The 19914-nt window shown below is 40.2% G+C and overlaps 1 protein-coding gene across 2 annotated transcripts in view; it reads left to right on the forward strand.

Moving 5' to 3' along the window:
• The first annotated feature begins 4287 nt into the window (after positions 1-4287).
• Positions 4288-19914, forward strand: part of CPNE8 (copine 8) — a 175436-nt gene continuing 159809 nt past the window's right edge. Inside the window, exon 1 of one of the 2 annotated variants that reach the window (XM_036019176.1) lies at positions 4288-4921. In XM_036019176.1, the coding sequence (XP_035875069.1) occupies positions 4785-4921 (137 nt within the window). In that variant the 5' untranslated portion in view covers positions 4288-4784. The remainder of the gene's footprint in view (positions 4922-19914) is intronic. The other variant, XM_028532678.2, reaches the window with a different exon arrangement.

The raw sequence follows: 19914 nt of genomic DNA on the forward strand, positions 1-19914 counted from the left end.
AATGTCTATGCTGACCCACCCCTTAGGTGAACTCAGCCACCTTTCCCGCCAACCCCTTGAATTTGGGCTAGCCTTATGACTTGCTTTGACAAATAGAAACCAGTAGAGATGACACTAAGTAAGTTTGAGGTCTAGTTTTCATAGGCTTGGAAGCTTCCACGTTGGCTCTAGGAATGCCAGTCACCATGATGGGAAGTTCTGGCTACACTATTGAATGAAGAGAAACCAGGGAAGCCATATGAAGGAAGAGCATTGAGCTGCCACACATGGTAGTGTTAAGAACTTCCCTGCCTGGTTTCAGAAACTGTAACCCCCATGGCTAAGGGTGAGTGAGGGACCTTGGGACCCTAAGCCACTAAGGAGACAAAGCTTATCTTCCTGGCAGGGATGCTGTCTATGTCCCCTTTTACTCCCCCTCCTTGGCCTCAGGCAGATGACTGGTTAGCCAATGATGGGTAAGATTCCTCAAGGGAGGGATGATGTAAGACAGGCATGGTCATGAAGGGGCCCTCAGGAAAGGACTTGGGGGGCTATAGAAAAGGGGTGATGGACCCTCGCCCTTTGGGGGGGTGGGGCCAGAGCTGTGGACAGAGCCCCTCCACAGGTAAGGAAGACTCCTTGGATTTTACAGGTCAGCCAGCCTCTAGCTGAGTGCAACCATGTATGTGCATGACCTCATATGACACTACATGGAGCAGAACTTACTGTCCAAACCCTACACTAATCACTGACTCAAAGAATTATGAAAAAGGGTAAGTCCATTCTTGTTTTGAGTAGTTAACTTCTTTTAAAGATTTTTAAAATTTATTTTTATAGAGAGGGGAAAGAAGGAGAAATAGAAGAGAAACATCAATATTGCTTCTCCTATGCACTCTGATTGGGGACTGAATCTGCAACCTAGGCAGGTGTCCTGACTGGGAATTGAACGAGTGACCTTTTACTTTGTGAGACGATGCCCAACCAACTGTGCCACACAGGTCAGGGTGAGTGGTTAAGCTTTGGATTGGCTTGTTACACAACAATAGATAATTGAAATACTATCATTAAAATTAAAAAAAGATTCAGCCCTGGCTGGTGTGGCTCAGTGGATTGAGTGCTGGCCTGCAAACCAAGGGGTCATTGGTTAGATTCCCAGTCAGAGCCCATGCCTGGGTTGCAGGCCAGGTCCCCAGTATGGGGCATGTGAAAGGCAACCACACATTGATGCTTCTCTCCCTCTCTTTCTCCTTTTCTTCCCCTCTCTCTAAAAATAAGTAAAGTCTTTTAAAAGAGTCTTTCCTCAGCTGTAGTTTTCCCATAATTAAATAGCTAGTCCATTTTTGCTGTTGTTTATTTTGTAAGCTGTACCTTCATAGAGCAGGTTAAGTGGCTAAATTGATTATATAGCTATCTACAGAGGTTAAGCAATGACATAACTATCTATTTTCTTGGATTTTTTTAGGACAATTGGAAGGTGAGCATATGGCAATGTTGGCATTTCTGACTTATCTTGAAGTGTCATAGTTGTTAGTCCCAACCAAGCAAATTTTCCACTGATGCAGCTACAGCCTGAAGAAGTGCCCAGTGCAATGTGTTTTGGATTTCTGCGTGAGCTGATCCAGCACTTGCCAGATGAGGTAAATGAACTTTGTCCTTAGAAGGATATGCTCTTCCAAACTAGCTGATCCTTTTTGACCATGCTATTTTGTAAATAAATGTTTCTGAAAAATAACTGACAATGACAATTTAATATACAAACTGACGTCTTCTTTACTTCCATGGAATCATAAAATCTCAGACATAGAAACTCAATGATTCATTCAGTATAATCTCTGCCCGATCATCCATCTCCTTGCCAGAAAGTCTTTCCCTCTTAGGTCTATCCCAGTGCCTAAGCACATAGGAAGCACTCAACTAATTTTTACTGAATCACTGACTTGGTGAATATGGCTGCTTATACATTTTAGTACATAAAACTCATCTAATTCTTAATACATTCTAAAGTCACTGACATTTAAATAGATTTCAATAAATGTAAACTTTTATTAAAAATTCTTCAAAATAAGAAGAATTTAGAAGTTATTTTTTAAAATTGTAATTATGTCTTGTGCTGACTACATTAACAAAAGTTTGAATGTACTTTAAGTTTTGTCATTTAAAGCTTACTTCAACATGAACTATGAGTATTGAATACTCTCAAAACTCAGGAATAATAAAACAACTCAATAAAAATGAGCAAAAGATTTGAACAGAAACTTCGTAAAAAAAAAAGACCAACAGATAGTAAATAAGCACATCAAAATATGCTTGTCATTAGTCATTAACCCACAGTGAGACCCCTATGACAATATCATTCGTCATTTACCCACTCTTACACACTTAAGATATTGGCTAAAATTTCAATGAGTAACATAAGTGTTGGTAGGGATGTGAAGCAAGTGGAACTCATCTAATGCTGTGGGAATGGAAAGTAGTAAAACTATTTGGAACAGTTTAGCAGTTTTTTAAAAAGTTAAATATTCCATATGAGCCCACTACTCCACTCCTAGATACAGACCCAAAAGCAATAAAAGCATATATCCACATAAAGACTTCTACATAAGTGTTCATAGCAGTTTTATTTGTAAAGATCCCAAACCTGGAAACAACTTAATGTCCGCCTATGTGTGAATGAATAATTTGTGGCACATCACATAATGCAATAGTAGTCAGCAATAAAAAGAAATTAACTATCGATGCACTCAGCAACATGGATGAATCACAAAAGAATTTTGCTCAGAGGAAGAGGCCACAGGAAAAAAAATATATCTTATATATTTATTTATAGAAATGCAAACTTATCTATAGCAATATAAAGAATATCAGTTGTCTTGAGGGTTTTTGTAGTGGTAAGAGGAGAAAGAGACAACAAAAGGGACATGAGAAAACTTTTGGGGTGGTGGGGTGGGTTATTATTATTTTGATTGTGATGGCTTCATAGGAGTATATATGTATTGAAATTTATCAAATGGGCCAATTTAATTATGGCAGTATATTATATATCAATTACGGTTCAGTGAAGTGGAAAGACTTAAGTAAAAGGTCTTATGAGTTGAGTAATATTTTAAAGTTCTCAACTTTTATTTGTTTAGGAGGCTTCTATAAAATGAAGTCTGGTTACCTTAAGAAAATAGAGCAGGTCTCCTCTCAAATTAATTTTGGGCAAAATAATAGAAATGTATGGAGTGTGGGGGCATTTCCAAATGGTAGAAAACTACAGTTTAATCTGTGACAGGGAAGGAGGAAGAGAAGGATAGAACCTCTGGACTTATGAGCTGACAAGTGGTAGGTGCAGAGATGAGGAAAAGAAACCAAAAATGCAGCGTGAATGGATACTTGGCAGAGGGAAGTGACAAGCTTGTGCAACTTGTCACTTCCCACAATTCTATATATTCGCTAAGCAAGTGGCTCCAAGTGGAATAAAATGTTAAAATTTATGTCTGGTCCTCACTCATGGAAATTTTTCTTTTATGAGTTATTCCTAACAGCTAGAAACTCTGTTTGGCATACTCAATGAAGGCGGAGGTCCGCCCTCTACTTCCTAGTTTGCTTTACGATGTGCTCTGTTCTTGGTCGCCCCCGGTGGCCTGGAGAGCGTCCGGGGACTACAGACGCAGGGGCGAGGCTGCTGGGAAGGTGCAGGCAATAAAGGTCGCTGAAATGGAGGTGAGCAGCGGATACCTCCCTGTGCTTTCCCGGCTTCTGCATCCTGGCACCAGTCTGGCTGCCCCAGAATCCGGTTTCCTACACACAGTGCTCACTTCGCGGCTTCTCTCCCTTCAGTTCCATTCAGGTGTTGCGGGTTGGGAGGGATTGGGGAGAGGCAGCTGCATTATTATAGGGTTGTAACCTCCGGGTTTCAGGGCAGAATTTACATGCATTTGGAAATGAGGGGCGCAGAAGAGTCCCGACTGTATGTTACCATTAGACCCCCACATTCCAAAGAGCTGAGGGAAGAGGGAAGCCAGATGGCTCCCTTAAATCCCAAATAGTTTTTTCCCTCCACCTTAGAGTCCAATCTGCTCTCGCCTTGTCCCATATATCGAACTGTCACTTTACTGCCGCTTACATAAGGTTGGAATGCGTCTTCCTGTCCCATCGTCCCTAACCCTCAAGCGGCAGAGGGTGGGCATTCCAGAAGCGGGGACCCAGCTCATCTGCCCAAGGGCATAGTGGGAGGGACCTCCGTGGGCTCCACGGGTGAGGTGAGGATCAGCGCTGGGCGGGAAGGGGTGGACTTATGATAGAGAAGTGAAGAACCTGCAGAGGCGCCCACACCTTCATGCAGCTCCCAACCTAGGCTAAGAAACTGCTTGACAGTCCCGTCCACACCTGATTGACAGAAGGGAGTCAAGGCCCAGGAGGCGGGTGTGGGTGTGTAGGGGCGGAGACAAACCCAAACCGCACGCTGAGAGCTTTCCGTCCTAGACAGCCTGGGTCTGGTGCCACCTATCCCGCCCGGTTCCCCAGTGACTTCGCTGAAGCTCTCAGAGCCAGAAAAGGATTACGGAGTGTCCGCCGAGGCTACAGACTTCAAGAAGGGGGCAGGGAAGCCAGCGGCCTGGGGCTCCACTTCCTTGGAAGCCTCAGCCACAACCCGGACTGTAACTCACGGCTCCCTCCCTCCGGGGGGGCTCAGGGCTGAGATCCGCCTCACCACTCCCTCCTCCTACCCACGAGCTGCCTCCGCCTCCTTCCTCTGCCTCCACCCTCAACCCCTAACCTGATCTGCCTTGAGCTCGGATCTTCATCTGCCCGAGCTCTGGATGTGGGCGCCGGACAAGTCCACGGCGCCTCCACCCAAGATGGACAGCCGCTACACAAGCACTGCCGGCATCGGGGACTTGAACCAGTTGAGTGCAGCCATCCCGGCCACGCGGGTGGAGGTGTCCGTGTCCTGCAGGTGAGGATGCAGCTCCCCCCCCCCCCCCCCAGTTGGTAACGCTTGGCCAGGACTCGGGATACTCCGAGGCTTTGACCGAATGAGAAGTTGCGCGATGAGTGGCAAACACCCCAGCTGTGGAGTCTGGAGTCACCCCCGGGTCGCACGGAGCAGAGTGGATAGCTCAAACTAGAAGGCAGTGGTTTACGGGACTGAGGCTTTTTTTTTCTTCTGGAAAATGCTGTAAAAGTTGGCTGGGCTTGTGACTCAGCGGTGAGAACTCCTGCCGCCGCCTACTTTGCAAGCCCATTTTACGTCCCAAACCCGAGCTGACGGGAATCGTAGGGGACAGCATTGCCCGAGTGCTGGTGACCGCTGCGCGCAGCGGCCCGGGACTCTCCCTACTAGGCGTAGGCAAACCTGCTCCTGCCACGGTTGGCTCCAACCTCTGCCGCTTCCTCCCCACCCACTTCCTGGAACCCTCGGGCTCCCCCACCCCCTCCACTCTTCCTGGCTGGCTGCCTCGTGCCTGATACTTAGAGATCACGGCTCCAGAGCATTTTGCAGACTCTGTGTGCTTTACCTAAAATCTGGGAAGCCACGATATTCTGCTAGGAGACACATTTGGGTGCGGATTACAACCTACACTGTTGCCCAAGGACTGTAAATTTCAAACACCTTTGCCTTCTGTTCTTTGGGTCAGTTTCCCTATAAATAAAGCAGCCCCACTGCTATATAGCAGATTTTGAGGAAGTGGGCTAAAACTAAACTGATGATAGAAACAGGAGAGAGAGAATTTGGAGATTATAATTCACTCCCTTGTTGGCACACTTTGATCTCTCTTGTTGGAAAACTCTCTTCTCTCTTGTCTACTTTTGCCCCAAGATTGCTTTAATGCCTCCAAATCCTTCCCTTTCTTTCGTTGCTAAAATTTGCCTTAAAAGAACCTAATTAACATGGGGAATCTTCCACATAAATAAGCCTTGGAGCTTAAAATGCTACCAATGCGGTATTACTTGATTTTGCATTTGCAGAACACAAAGTCGAAAGCCAAAGGAATGCCTTTTTTTTTTTGAGGGAGGAGTGAATTCAAGCACCAACAACCCCTACAGGTGTTAATTAGCTCTCCCTGGGGAAAAAAAAAATGCGCGCGCGCGTGTGTACGTGTGTGTCTCCCATGATTGCTTTATTCCTCTTACTGCTGACCTCAAACTGTGGGAACTATAATGCTGACTTTGATACCTAAACATTACATTCTTGTTTTACTGTATGGCCACTGTTTCGAGTGCTTCCACAGATTTCTTTCTGTCAATTGATAAGGTGAAGCTGTATGGAAAATTCTATTTCTACATTCATTTTTAGGCCTTTTCTTTTTTCTTTTTTAACTCTGAAGCTGTCTTTGGATGCTAGAGGAAGGTTATTAATATATACAGTTAATGCACAGTCAAAAGTCCTGCATTAACTGCATTTTTTAGAGTTCTGATGCTCCGCTGAACATCCTACAAAGTCTGAATGCCATATGGCCTGTACATGGAATGGGTATAAATATGTTGTAAATTTACTGAATTTCCCATAAGCTCTTATGGTGATTATACCCTTAGAGAAATCATACCTTAGCTGGTCTTTCTGCCAAAAGGGTCCACATTTAACCAAATGTGGTTGTTGTTATTGTTATTATTATCAATTCCCTGGATGCTTGTTTGCTCTGAGTGTGCTGGGAATGCTGAAGTCCACTGGCTTTAAAGCAGTTTCAGCTTGCTACCTCAGATCCTGGAAATGCCCTTGTTCCAGCGTTTTCATACCACTAATTTGGTGTTTTGTTTTTAATTTTCAAGTTTTCATATAGAAAAAGTAAAGTTCCAAAAGAGACCCTAGTACTTATTGTGATTATATTGTTAAGAATTGAATCTTGTAATCATAGATGGTGGTGTTCTTTGGGCTTTGGCATAAGAGATCTGGTTCCAGATTCTGGTTTTGTGACTTATGCTGTTACTTGGAACAAGGTCTCACCTAATTTAAGCTTCCTCATCTCTAAAATGAGGATGATTATAGTATGTATCTTACAGAGTGTTGTCAGTGTTTAATGAGATGACGTCTGAAAGGTGCTTATACAATGTATGTCACAAAGGAAGTAGTAAAAATGCTGTTATTATTATGACACCAGCAATAGTATTTATTTAATAAATGGATTATATGGTTCAGTTATGGGATTCCATAAATAATCCTCTTTTGAACTTCAAAAAACTGGTTCAAGAAAGAAGGCAAGGATAGAGGCAGCCTTGAGATACCTGTACCCTCTTCCTCTCTGTTCTTTGATGTGTATAAAGAGCGTATATCCTAAGATGCTAGTGGGGATTTCACTGAGCAGCAAGGCACAACTGTAGGCCCCTCAGCCTTACAATGGGCAAGTAGAGCAAAAAATTCCCATGCCTTTTTAATTAGAGCCCTCTGCTAATTTGCTGACACTTAAGCAACTCAGAAATAGAAACCCTTCTGATAACCTCTTTTCACTGTGCCCAATCTAAGACTTTTAAAAAGCTTTATGTTTTCATCTTTATTTTGGGGGAGGTAAGAAAGTCAGCAATTGAGGCTCGATGCTAAATATAATTCCTGGAAATCATTTACTCTGTTTATTGACCAGACCAAGTGTTTTAGTACCTTTTATATGTCTAGCATTATGCCATGCTCCACGAGAAATGCAAGAGAAGTTCTCTGAAAATGTAAAATCTGGTTGGGAAATAAATATGACATAATGTGAAAATATAGGACTAGTTCCAAAGAAGTAGTTCATGCACAGGGAGGGAACAGATCATTGTGGAACAGAGTGTTTGGAATATACTACAAAGAGGAAGTCAGGCTTGAGGGGAGACATATTTGTATTAGAGAAGGGACCGTGTACATAGAGGTTTTTTACTGGCTACAAAATTGGTGTGTTAGGATGACAAATATATGTTTCTTACTGGATTTATGACATTCCTTGTACCCATTATTTATCTCTTGGATTCCTTTTTCTTTATTATGTTAATTAATAGCTTTTTAAGTTAATTAGGTTACCTAATTAATATGTCTATAGCGTAAAAGATACCACCTAAGAAACAGAAAATAGTATCTATATTATTCCCATTTTATTCTGAAAATGATTAATTAGAATGAGATAAAACCACTGTGGAAAATAACATACTGTAATCACCTGTTTTCCCTGGAACCTTAGTTACACTAACACATGCTTTTGATGACTTTTGCCATTTTCTCTGATTGAGAAATAAGAATTATAAAAGCAGTGAGAGAATTCTGTTTTTGTAGATCTCATAGGTTAGCTATTGTATGTAAATCCTTTCACAGCAATAATTCTAAAATGTTGATAAAACTAATTGTAAACACTAATATCTAAGGAAGAGTACAAAGTGGGAATTTATTGAACACTTATTTTGTGCTAGACATTCTAAACAGTCCTTCCTGACCTGGCCTTACCTCTTCTGTCTGATTTCCAGGTACTCCTCACATGTGCTCTGTGACTGAATATAGTCTAACAAACATGTGCTTACCATGTCTAAAACTTGTCCCAGGTAAATGTGGTTGCAAAACACAAATGAGAGGCACAGTCCCAGAGCATGTGCTGTTATCCTACTGAATCAAATCCTCCTTGGCTGCTTGACCATGCCCTTGCTGCCCTCCCTGCCCTGCATGTTCCTCCCTCCCTGCCCCTCCTTTTCTTCACTAGCCTGTGCTCTTTCAAGACTCAGGCCAAACGTCATTCTCTCTTTTGTCTCTCCCCCATGCTGGATTTTGCTGTTTTTCCCAAAGCAGCTGGGATGTAGCTAGATCATCGTGCTGGGGAGAAAAGATTTTCCTCTCCACTTCAAGGTACTCCTGGCTGGTTTACTTGGTTTTCAGAGTTTCTCCCAAGTTTGCAGTTTCTTAAAATTAACTAGCCTAAAATAATCAGTATCTTCCCAAAAGGCGTATTGTGGGGTGACAAACTTATCTTCGCTTCAGTAGTTGCATTATATTTCTTAGTCTCTGTATTATCCTTGAGGACAAATTTTCTCTCTTTTGAGTCCATGCTGTTGGAGTGAGAACATCCAAACCTGTAGGGAATTTTTAGAAGAATTTCTTTGAGCCAAACAGGTTATGCCTGGAAGCAAGATCTCAACAGAATGAGGAAAATGTCTCTCAGGGATGACAGTTTGCGGGTTTTTTTATGCATTTGGAATTAAGGAGGGGACATAAAGAAGATTATGTGAAGATGGGAGAAAGCAAGGTGGGGGTTGGACTACAGGAGAGTCAAGATTCTGTGCTGTGTTGAGGGTGATTATGCTTCCTTGGGGTCTGAAAGGGGCATTTCAGAGGTGTGTTAACCTAGGTGTCTGGAAACAATGGACAGGGCTCATTTAAGGAAATGATAAACCTGTTAGTAGAGAGTTTATATGTCTGCCTGGGCAGGACTACCCACCATGACCTACCCCGTTAGGAAATTTGTGGTTCTTCTACCCTGCGAGGTTACTTTCTATCAGTGGACTTGTCAAGTTTCGTTACAGAACCCCTTTTTCATCTACAAAACAGTATAATATGAGCTTGGCACGAATATGTAGACAATAAATGCAGGATGTTGTAATTCTCTGAATAAATCATCTGGCGTGGGGAAGGCACTCTGCTTGTTCAAACACAGAGTCTTAGGCCTCCACACTGCAGTTATTGAATCAACATCTCTAGGTTCACCGCATACTGGTTGTTCACGTTAAACTTTTTAATCAATTACTTTGATGAGGACATGACTCTGTGACTCTGGTCACTTGATCTGGATTAGCAGTACCTGCCCTGCTGACGTATTAAGATGATACTTGTTAATGGTGTGCTGGAACTGGCTAAAATGGGATTGAGACAGGAATTTGCACATCAGTTGTTAAATAAAGTGATTATTAAAATTTAAATATGTAAACATAAAATTTAATAAATTACATTTTAAGAGAAAGTTGAGACATACTCAAAAGTTATTACTTTATTCTGCCATGATCTGTGCTCTTTTTAATCCGTGTGGTGAAAATATGCAGTTGTGTGCTACTGTTCATCTCTTATCAATCCATGTTCGGTGACATCACATTGGTAGCTTGAAGTTCGCCATGGTGGGAGTATTTACACATGGCACAATGCAAACACTGCACCTCAGGGCTTAATTAATGTTTTGCTATTATCAGCATTTAAGACATTATGTGGGGGTGAATTAACTCTATGGAATTTACAAATATATATATTACTATTATTTATGAATTGTAAACTTTATAATTATGTAAACACACACATACATACGTGCATTTACTTTTTTTTGGAGAGCCTATTGTTAAACATATACTTACTTTCACGTCATTGTTTATAGGGCTTTGATAAAAGATAAAGCATTATACAAAGGAAAAAGAATTGTTGCTGTTAGACTGTCACTGTTAGAAATGACAATGTCAAGTTCAGCACTGTCCTTGTTTTTGCTTCTCTGCTGGGGTAGTTGGGGTAGTGCGATTTTTGTAATCCATGAAAGGTTGTGGCAGCCTGGACGCATATTGTGAAAGAAACAAGAAGATGGTTGAAATTTTGTATGCTTTTTACTTTCTTCTTCTCCTTTTCATGTGGTCCTCTCCACATCTTCTTTATTCTCTTACTTCAAAGACCTTTTGTTTGTTTCTGCATCCACTGGTGACATATACCTTGCAAGTGTACATGTCACAGTTCCGGTTACACTTAGTGATTAACCGACTGTGTGGGAAAGCCAATTCCGATTCCAAAAGAGAGAATGTGATTAGTCCAGTGGGAATCGGCCCAGCTGGAAGCAGAGGCCTGTGCTGTTCTGATTATCTGTGGTGGAAGAGACCCAGAGTGCTGGCTCCAGCCTGGCCCACATTGGTTTATCCCATAGACACGCTTTACCCTTCTTTAGTCAGACAGTTTGAAGTTAGTGCGTAAATAGGTTCTCAAATGATGTTGTTAGGGGATAAATTCTGTTTCCTTAAGCTAGGGAAATGAGAATTCCTGTTAGCTTGTTAATGAGGTAGATAGAAGGTTAACTGAGGGTCAAGGTTTGGCATGCCCATAACCTCGTTCTTCTGGTTCTGCAGTTCCTGAGGTGTTGTTAAAGAATGTAGTCATCTCACAGTGCTTTTTATGTTTTTTGTTTGTTTGTTTTTAGCTTCAGAATTTTAGGAAAATTTGTTCTAGGGGTATTTCTGGACAGTGATTTTAAAATCACAGTGTGGGAGTTGCCCAGGTATATCTTAGGAGAGAAAAGGCTTACTATGTTGTTCCACCAGTATTTTGGGTTACTCTGCATTCTAAAAGAACCCTATGATGTAAGGGAATGGGAATCTAGAAACAATTCACAAAGCACCTCCCCTCCCCCAAGAATAGGGTGTTAATGGCTGTGTTGTTTTTGTTACATTATTTGTGGCATAACAGGCAGAAGCCTGCATTCCCTATTTGAGTTTACTCTGGGCAAGGAAGAAAAACAGTTTCTCCCAAAGGGGTTTCATTCAGTTGTTAGCCTGTTTCATACTAGTGACATTGGCTTATGAGAGCCAGTTTTATTTGCCTCAAAGAGTGTAGGTGTGGAACTAGACCAACTCTACCACTACTAGCTGTGAAATCTTGGAAAGTGACTTAATTTCTCTGTTCCTCAATTTTCTCATCTGTAAAGTGGGAGGTATAGTAGACCCTACTTCTTATATTTGTTTTGAAGGTTAAATAAGTTAAAGCACCTACATGAGTTAAAACACTACTTGCCACATTAGGTAAGTACTCAGTAATTACAAATTGATTTAAACACAAAATAAAAACCACCCACTAGTCCATCATACTATAAGCATTTAGTGCATTACTCTATAGCATCACATTTATAGTCCCTCTCACTTCCTCGTGTGTGTGTATATGATGAGATATGTCCAGAAGGTATCCAGCCATGTAATATGAAAGAGACATTTATTGAAGAAGATACAAGATACAAGAAACATTATACATAGGACAATGACACATGAGTCCCCTTCAAAGTAGTTACCTGGGGACTTCACAGTTCTCCCAATTGCCATCAGCTGCCCCCTTGTATTTTCCTAAATCTCACTGATGGTCTGAAATCTCTTTCCTCTCCAAGGTGATTTTAGTTTTGGGAAAAGCCACAAGTAACAGGGCACCAAATCTGGGCTGTAAGGGGGTTGAGTTACCTGGGTGATTTGATGTTTCATCAAAAAACTCTGCATGGGACATGATGTATGAGCAGGTATGTTGTCATGATGAAGCTGCCAATGACCAGGTGCCCTTAGGTGCAGCCTTCTGAATTATCTGAATAGTTTCTATGGAGGAATAGTTTCCATGGAGTTCAAGTTTAACACAAAATTTGATGCAAATCTGTTGCTCTACACACTCAGTTACTTTGAATGTGATAGCCGCACAGTACAAATGCTGACTCAATGGCGTCTACTGACCCCACTGACTAGTACAGTAAAGATGTCATTGTTCACACATGCCCATTCCAGTCCACTCTCCTTGGCTGCCAGGTTACATTGATGTTGAGTGAACTGATCTTGTGATATTAAAAATGGCTGGACTTTTTATGGACATATTTCACATGGTCACATATATAATGAAGTTATACTACATTCTATACAATTTACATTCTCTACTTTTCTGTTAATATTATATCATGTAGATTTTGCTGTCATAGTTTTTGAAAATATAACCTTCCATGACTGTGTAACAGTCTATTATATTGGTATATCATATTTCTTTAACTTATCTTTTATTTTCCATAATTTATTTCAAATAGTAAATATTCAAAATAATGCTACAGGTGAGCATTGCTATTCACCAACACTTGACAATTCCTATGATTCCCCTTCCCCCACCCCCAAATGGGATCGTTTTCTAGAGCTAAAGTAATTAAAAAACTATCTTCTCAAGGGGATTCTAATACCTTGTTTTGGTTATTTCTCCCTACTCCTTTTTAGCAGAGTCAAGTCTAAACTACTGGCTGTGCCTTTCTAAATACTTTTATCCCATGAGAAACTTGCATGTAAAGATTAATGCGAATTTAGGGCAGCAGAGTGTAGCAGCAGGAAAATGGAATTAGGAGTCAGACAGATAGATGTCTTTAAGTCCCATTTTTATTCCTTTTTGGAATGTTAGTTTGGGGAACTTATTTCAAGTTTTGGAATCTCATTTTCTAATCAGTAATATGGAAATGATCAAAAAATCAAATTTATAAGATTATTGGAGAAGTAAATGAAATAAAGTCAACAAAGCACCCAGCACCATGCCAATGACAAAACAAGCACTTAATTGCTGTTAGTTTTCTCTTATTTTCTTTTGGGTATACTACTGTGTGGCAAATAGCAACACAGAAGAGAGGGTACCTGTACTTTAGGAAAATTTACAATCAAGTTGGAGAGTCACAGAAACATGAACTGCAAGGTGACAATTTTAAAGAAACATGAACTGCAAGGTGACAATTTTAAAGACCCTATGTCCTAGCCCAGGCTGAATACAACCTATATCCAGAGGGAATGGCGAATAAAACAGTGACCAGAGAGTGTAGATCTTAAAATGCACACTCAACTTCCACCGATTCCACCCCGTGGCCCTCCCACACCAACACCCACAGCCCTGCGGACTTAGTGGGATTTGACAGAGAGGAGGCTGTGTGTAATGACAAAGTTTTAGAATGAAAGCACATTCTAGCGATTCTTACATGTGATCAATAAAAGCTATGGGCTGACATTTAGACTGCTGTTTCCCGTTGGACATGTGATAAAAGAGATATTGAAGTAGATGACAGCCTAGGCCAAAGGAGAGCGAGAATTTTTTGATGATAATAAAATAAGGTGTATTTAGAAGGTGCCTTGCTGCAATGGTCCATATTTGCCTTTATATTTTTAACCTTATGACAGCCGTCAGCGTTAATGCCTCATCAGCCAGGTATGTTGGCCATCAGGAATTCTTTTTCCAAATTATGAGATGTTTTGTCAAGTTTATTCTATAAAGAATAACACTCCAAACCTCCTGAGGGAATTATCAGTTATCTTCCTGAAACTCTGGAGAAACAAAATATCACTGATTATCCCTAGGAAATATTTTAATTTATCAGGTAGTAAAACTATTCAAATATAAAAGCTGTACTAATAAGGCCAAGAAACATGAAAGTGTTGGACATTTGCTGTATATTTTATTTAAATTAATGTCAAAGTCTAACTCTATGTGAAACAGTGGGTAAAGCACTTATATACTCATTCACTCATCCTTTCAACAATTCTGTAAAACAGATGATGTTACGTCCTATTTTATAGTTGAAAAGGTTGGGATTCGGAGAGAATGTAAGTAATTTGGCCTAAGTCTTTCATCTAGGAGGTAGCAAAGTTGCATTCCTAGTCCATAAGTACCAAGGCCGAGTTCCTAATCCTTAGAACCGGTATGTCTGGTTCTAAGACGTATGCTGCTGACAACTAGCCATATTCTGTCACTTTTCTATAAGTTATTTTAGGCTTTAAGGGTGAGGCTCATTCCTATCCATGCCCAGGTGTTGGTGACTGAAGAGAAATGACAAAGCGGAGAGACACAATTATAATAGGTGATATTAATACTATCACTAAGGAGAATATGCAATTCTTTGGTGTTTTTTGTCCCCAATCGGTGAGAGCTGTGAACAGAACAATTGAGATGAGTGGCGTGAATGTTAGCCATTTGTTTCCAAATATTGATTCTTATCTTTTTTTCTGCTGCTGAGTTACCTAATGAATCCATGGGAAATTAAATAATGAGAGGACTGTTTAACTGGAAATCAGCAGGCAGGATAAGATGAAAGCTAAATGCTGGAGAAAGGTAATGGACTGGGCAAATTAAAAAAAACAGAGAAATTAATTGGACTGACTCTGTGACATTCCTGTTTGTTGCTTGAGTTGAGAATTGATCTCAAGCCCTATTAATTCAATCCACTGCTGAATAATGAGGAAGTCACCATTCAACTTGCTTTTTATTAAATTCCAGGGTTTCCTTTCAAATATGTTCAAGTATGTTCATACGACAAATATATTCTTTCGAATCCCAATGTAAATAAAATAATTACTTAGATATTAAAAATATCACTATAGTATGCTATGTGAATTGTGACATGAATTTGTAAAAGACAATATATTCTACTTTGTTAATTAGCTTCTTTCTCTCTTTAAATATATATGTATGTATATGTATAAAACAAATGACATTAATTTTATTAAAAGCAATCGCAAATGTCAGAGAGTATGGTATCAACCAGATATGATTATAATTTCCACAGGTGGTTGAAACCAACAGTTTCCTCAGCCTTACTTAGCATAATAGTGGTTTTAAAATCATTTTGGGAAATTTGTTTTATCATTGATTTTCACAAAATCTCACAGTGTGCTTTCCACGTAGGAGGTTTTCAATAAATATTTGCTGCCTGATGGACAGATTGAAAGAATGAATCTGTATAATCATGAATTTGTTTATGTCTGTACCCTTAAATATTAGTTTATATACACAGAACATTAAAATTACTCACTCTTCCAGGACAATTTAATAAAACATGTTTTTACCTTAGTTTACAAAGACTTACTAAACTAGTTTATATAAGTATTTGAAGAAATGAGAAACAAATAAATAATTGCAAATTAACTTTGTCTCCAAGCAGAGCAAAGAGTTTTAGAAGTGGACATTTAGGACTTTCTTATTACTGACAGACAATTTGCGTATTTAATCTCTGATAAATAATATGCAAAAAGAGAGAAAGAGAGAAGAAATAGAATTTGTTACATATGTACATAGGGACATACATGAACACACCTTTAACCATGTGAAGATTTTTGTGTTGGGAAAGGTGTCTCTAATAAATTGCTTGGTGAGCTGAACTGATGAAGTGCAACAGGATGTGATGCTTCCACTTGCGAATAATCTAGCATAAGAGGAGCTATTTGGTGGCCTTGCCTCTTTAAGAAGCAATAGGTATTTATCTGCTAAGACTTTCCTTCTGTATTTGCTTCACCAATTTTTTTAAAGACTTTATTTATTTATTTTCAGAGAGGGAAGGGAGGGAGATAGAGAGAGAGAGAGAGAAACATCAATGTGCGGTTGCCGGGGGTCATGGCCTGCAACCCAGGCATGTACCCTGACAGGGAATTGAACCTGTGACACTTTGGTTCGCAGCCCACACTCAATCCACTGAGCTACGCCAGCCAGGGCTTGCTTCACCTATTTTAATTTTTTGCCACAAAGTGGTAAAACAAAATTTTGGAAAAGTTTAAATTCAACTAAAAAAAAGTGTCAAGAATGGGAAGATTGTACAGGAAACAATGCTTTCTGTCCAACAAAACAAAACAAAACAAAACAAAAACAAAAAGATCTTGTGTTCAGGTGCACAGGTGAAAAATGCCCATGTTTATTTAATTCACTGTCCCATAACTCACATCATTTCTGACACTCGTCTGGTTATAAGATTTTGTTAGATTGCCTAAATAATTTCCTAAGTGCTTGCAACACAGCTGAAGTATCTAAGTGCTCAGTCGATTATGTTTAACCTGAAATGTTGTCCTGCCTATTACATCAGATCTTTCCAGAGACACTGACCTCAATAGTGGGTCTAACTATAAAATTAGAAAAAACCCAAAATTAAAAAGCCCTTTGTTTCAATGAGGACAATAAATGGATGAATTAGTTTAATACATGCTACTGCTGCTGCTGCTGCTGTTTTATGAACATTCCCAGCATACACAGAATATGCTGTGATTTAAAAAATGAAATTATTATGTGGTTGTGTCGCTTTCATTTTAAGGGCACGGTCTAAACTAGATATTCTAAACGAGGGTCTCAATCATCAGAATTGCTTCAGATGTTTTTCAAACTGCGTGTGGGTAGTCCTGAAATTCCAGTTTGCTTCCCTATCAGGGAAAAACTAAGCAGTCCCCACCATTTTCTATGTGCCCCCAATACCCAAGTAGACTTTCTGCTGGTTGAGTCTCGCACCCCGATCTTCTCCCTCTTTCACTTCTACCTTCTCTCTGTAACTTGGCCAGCCACTCTGCTTCTGCCTGGGTCCAGGTCTGTCTGACTCCGCAGAGACCACGGCACAGGTTTGTAGACTCTCCCAACCTCACATCTCAGTCCGGGCAACTCCTCCCTGCCATGAATCCTCTGTGTGTTCAAAAAGGGAAAATACCATCATGCTTTTGCTCTCTTGTAAAAAACCCTTTAATTGCCCATGTGAATAAGTCTGACCTGGGTTTTCAAGCCCCATCTCTTTCTCTCCGTCGCACCGCCCTATCCCTCCCGCACCGTTCTCTCAAAGCTGTCTCCTAAACACTGAGCCCTACCAGACTACTTGCATTTCCTGAGAGAATCATGGTACTCACGCCTCGGTTCTTGTGGGAACAATTTTGTTTCATGTTGTTATCTTACTTCACGGCCTCTACTGATGGTTCAAGCATCACTCTCACTGTAGAACCTTCTCCTGATTCTTCAGAGTAGACTATCCCTCCTTGTAAGTGATCTGTAAAGAATTTGTTAACATTTCCATATTTTGCTGCACATATTTGTTTACAAATCTGTCCCATTAATAGAATGTGACTAATCTAGGGCCGGAGCACATGTGTTCATACCACAGTCTTGACACTGAATCCTTTTTCTGTCGCTTAGTAGCTAAGTGTTTATTGAATGAGTATTTGAAAGTAGTAGGCAATTATTAAATTACAAATCCCCATAGGACAGAAACTGTGTCTTGTTCACCTTTGTTTCTGCTTTGTATCTAATCCAATGTTTTGCGTTTAGAAAGTGTTTAACAATTATTTATTCAGTGTATAATTGGTAAAAGGAAAGTTGAACATCTCAGAAATTTGAACATGCCTAGAAGACATAAATACAGGAAAGAGTGTAATATTAATTGACTTGAAAAAAAATCAATTGTATAAAGGCAGGGCGAGGGAGACATGACTGAACAATTGTCTACTCCTATTTCACTGTGATTTTTTAGGATTTGTAGAACTACATGTACAAGAGGTTCATAGTGGCTACTGAGGTTTTTTTGTTTGTTTTTGTTTTTTTTGGAACCTAGATGAGTATTTTTGTGTCAGGGACAAATTCCTGCTCTAAGCACTTGTGACAAAGATAACAGATGCATACTAGAGGATTGTTCTCAGTCTCTCTGTTTCAGGTGGTTGGTCATTTCTGCTTACAAACAAATTTCCTTTCCATATTAATTCCTTTTGTTTAAATTCTGTTGTTGATTCTGCAAAGCTCAGACTACTGTTAAAGACATTTGAGTCATTCAGTGGTTCGTGATCCAAAGAAATTACGAAAAATATTACTTAAAAATATGGAGGACAAAACAGAACAAAACCCTGCCAAGCTAGCCCACCTTTATAGGTATATTGTTTTTCTTATTGACATAGCCTGTGTACTGATTGATTAATCTTAGAGGGAGCTGAAGCAAGACAATCCTACTTATAGATAAAGGTTAATATAGAAGCAATATATTTATTGCTCAACAGCTAATAGAGAAACAGAAAACCTAGTAATATGACCAACATATTTTGGGAGTGGTTCTTGGAAAGGAGCAACATCTGAGCTGATGTTGAGGACAGAACAGTGTTAGCTTTTAGCTTTTCCCTTTGGGGCAGACCCATCAGAATCATCAGCTGCTAGTTTTTGGACAAGTGATGGCCACCTACAAATATCATGCATTGACTCTGGGAGAGGTAATAAGTCCTGACAGACTGCTAATCTGGCTAATTGTTTAAAATATGTGCAAGCTCATTGCCCCTCGCCCTCCCCCCGTTAGCAAGTGAGCTAAAAGTAGTTACTGCTTTTAGAGTAGGCGGGAGGAAGGATTAAGGCAAATGATGATACACAATCTCAAGTGTTGTAACATAATTAGTGTAATGGTGTAATATGTTAAGGAGCAGAGCACACGTTTAGAGATGGGAACATCTGGATTTAGACTGCTGCTCCATATACTACCAGCTATGAGAGTTCAGATAAAAAAGTTAATCTCTCTGTGCTTTGGTTTATAAATAAAGACAGAAATTCCTTCTCATATAGTTGCTATGGGGATTGTATGCTATGACATCATGATAAAGTATTTAGAAAGTTCCTGTCACTTAGCAAGGGACTCATTTTTATACAGGCATTCAACAGAAACAGCTGAAATGCAGTGGACCCACATCATGAAGATAGTGCAGGCTCTCTAAAAGATAGTGTAATTGTTGCAAAAGGGCTACTTGCTCATTGTAAAAACACACAAAGAAACAAGCCAAGCAACGTTGAAAAAGACAAAGGAGAACATTTAAGTCATCCCAAATTCAATCCGGTGGTAGATCATACCAACCAGATATCTCCCTCCACATATTTAGTTTATATAAAAAGCACATATCATTTATATCCATATTTTGATAACCAGACAAGATGGACCGTTTTTGTCCTTGAATATTCCAATTTCAGGAATTCATACTGGAACCTAGCTTCCTGTCTGCAAGCCTGGTGCCCCCTGCCCGGTGGAGGGCAGGAACTCCAGTGCTCTCCTCTGAGCAAATGACCTCAGCTGCCATCCCAGGAAATCCCTCCTGCTTTCTCTGCTGTGTCCACAGAGCCCTTACTTCATTGTTAAAATGTCTGTGTTTCGTGCCTCGGGGAAGTTGCAGAAATGCCCCTTTGCTGTGGGGCCTGCCCTGTGGTCTTGCTGTGTGCTGTCCCTGTAGTCCTGCCCCTTGCCTCATGGGGCTGGTGTCTGTATTTACCAGTACTTTGTGGTTCTGTTCTCGTTGACTTCTCTCCATATATCAGTTATGTTTCTGACTCTTGGCTCCATTAAACATCTGCAAATTTTCATCATAAATTTCTTTGATGTCACCAGAATATTGTTGCATCTGCCTTAAGTTGCTGTTTCTAAAAGCACAGAGGAATGGAACTTGATTAAATTTGTAGAGCATGTTGCATGACTATTTTAAGTCCCTGTTGGCAAAATTTTGTCCTTGACTTGC

This window comes from Phyllostomus discolor, chromosome 2 (genome assembly GCF_004126475.2).
Source record: "Phyllostomus discolor isolate MPI-MPIP mPhyDis1 chromosome 2, mPhyDis1.pri.v3, whole genome shotgun sequence".
Taxonomy (NCBI): domain Eukaryota; kingdom Metazoa; phylum Chordata; class Mammalia; order Chiroptera; family Phyllostomidae; genus Phyllostomus; species Phyllostomus discolor.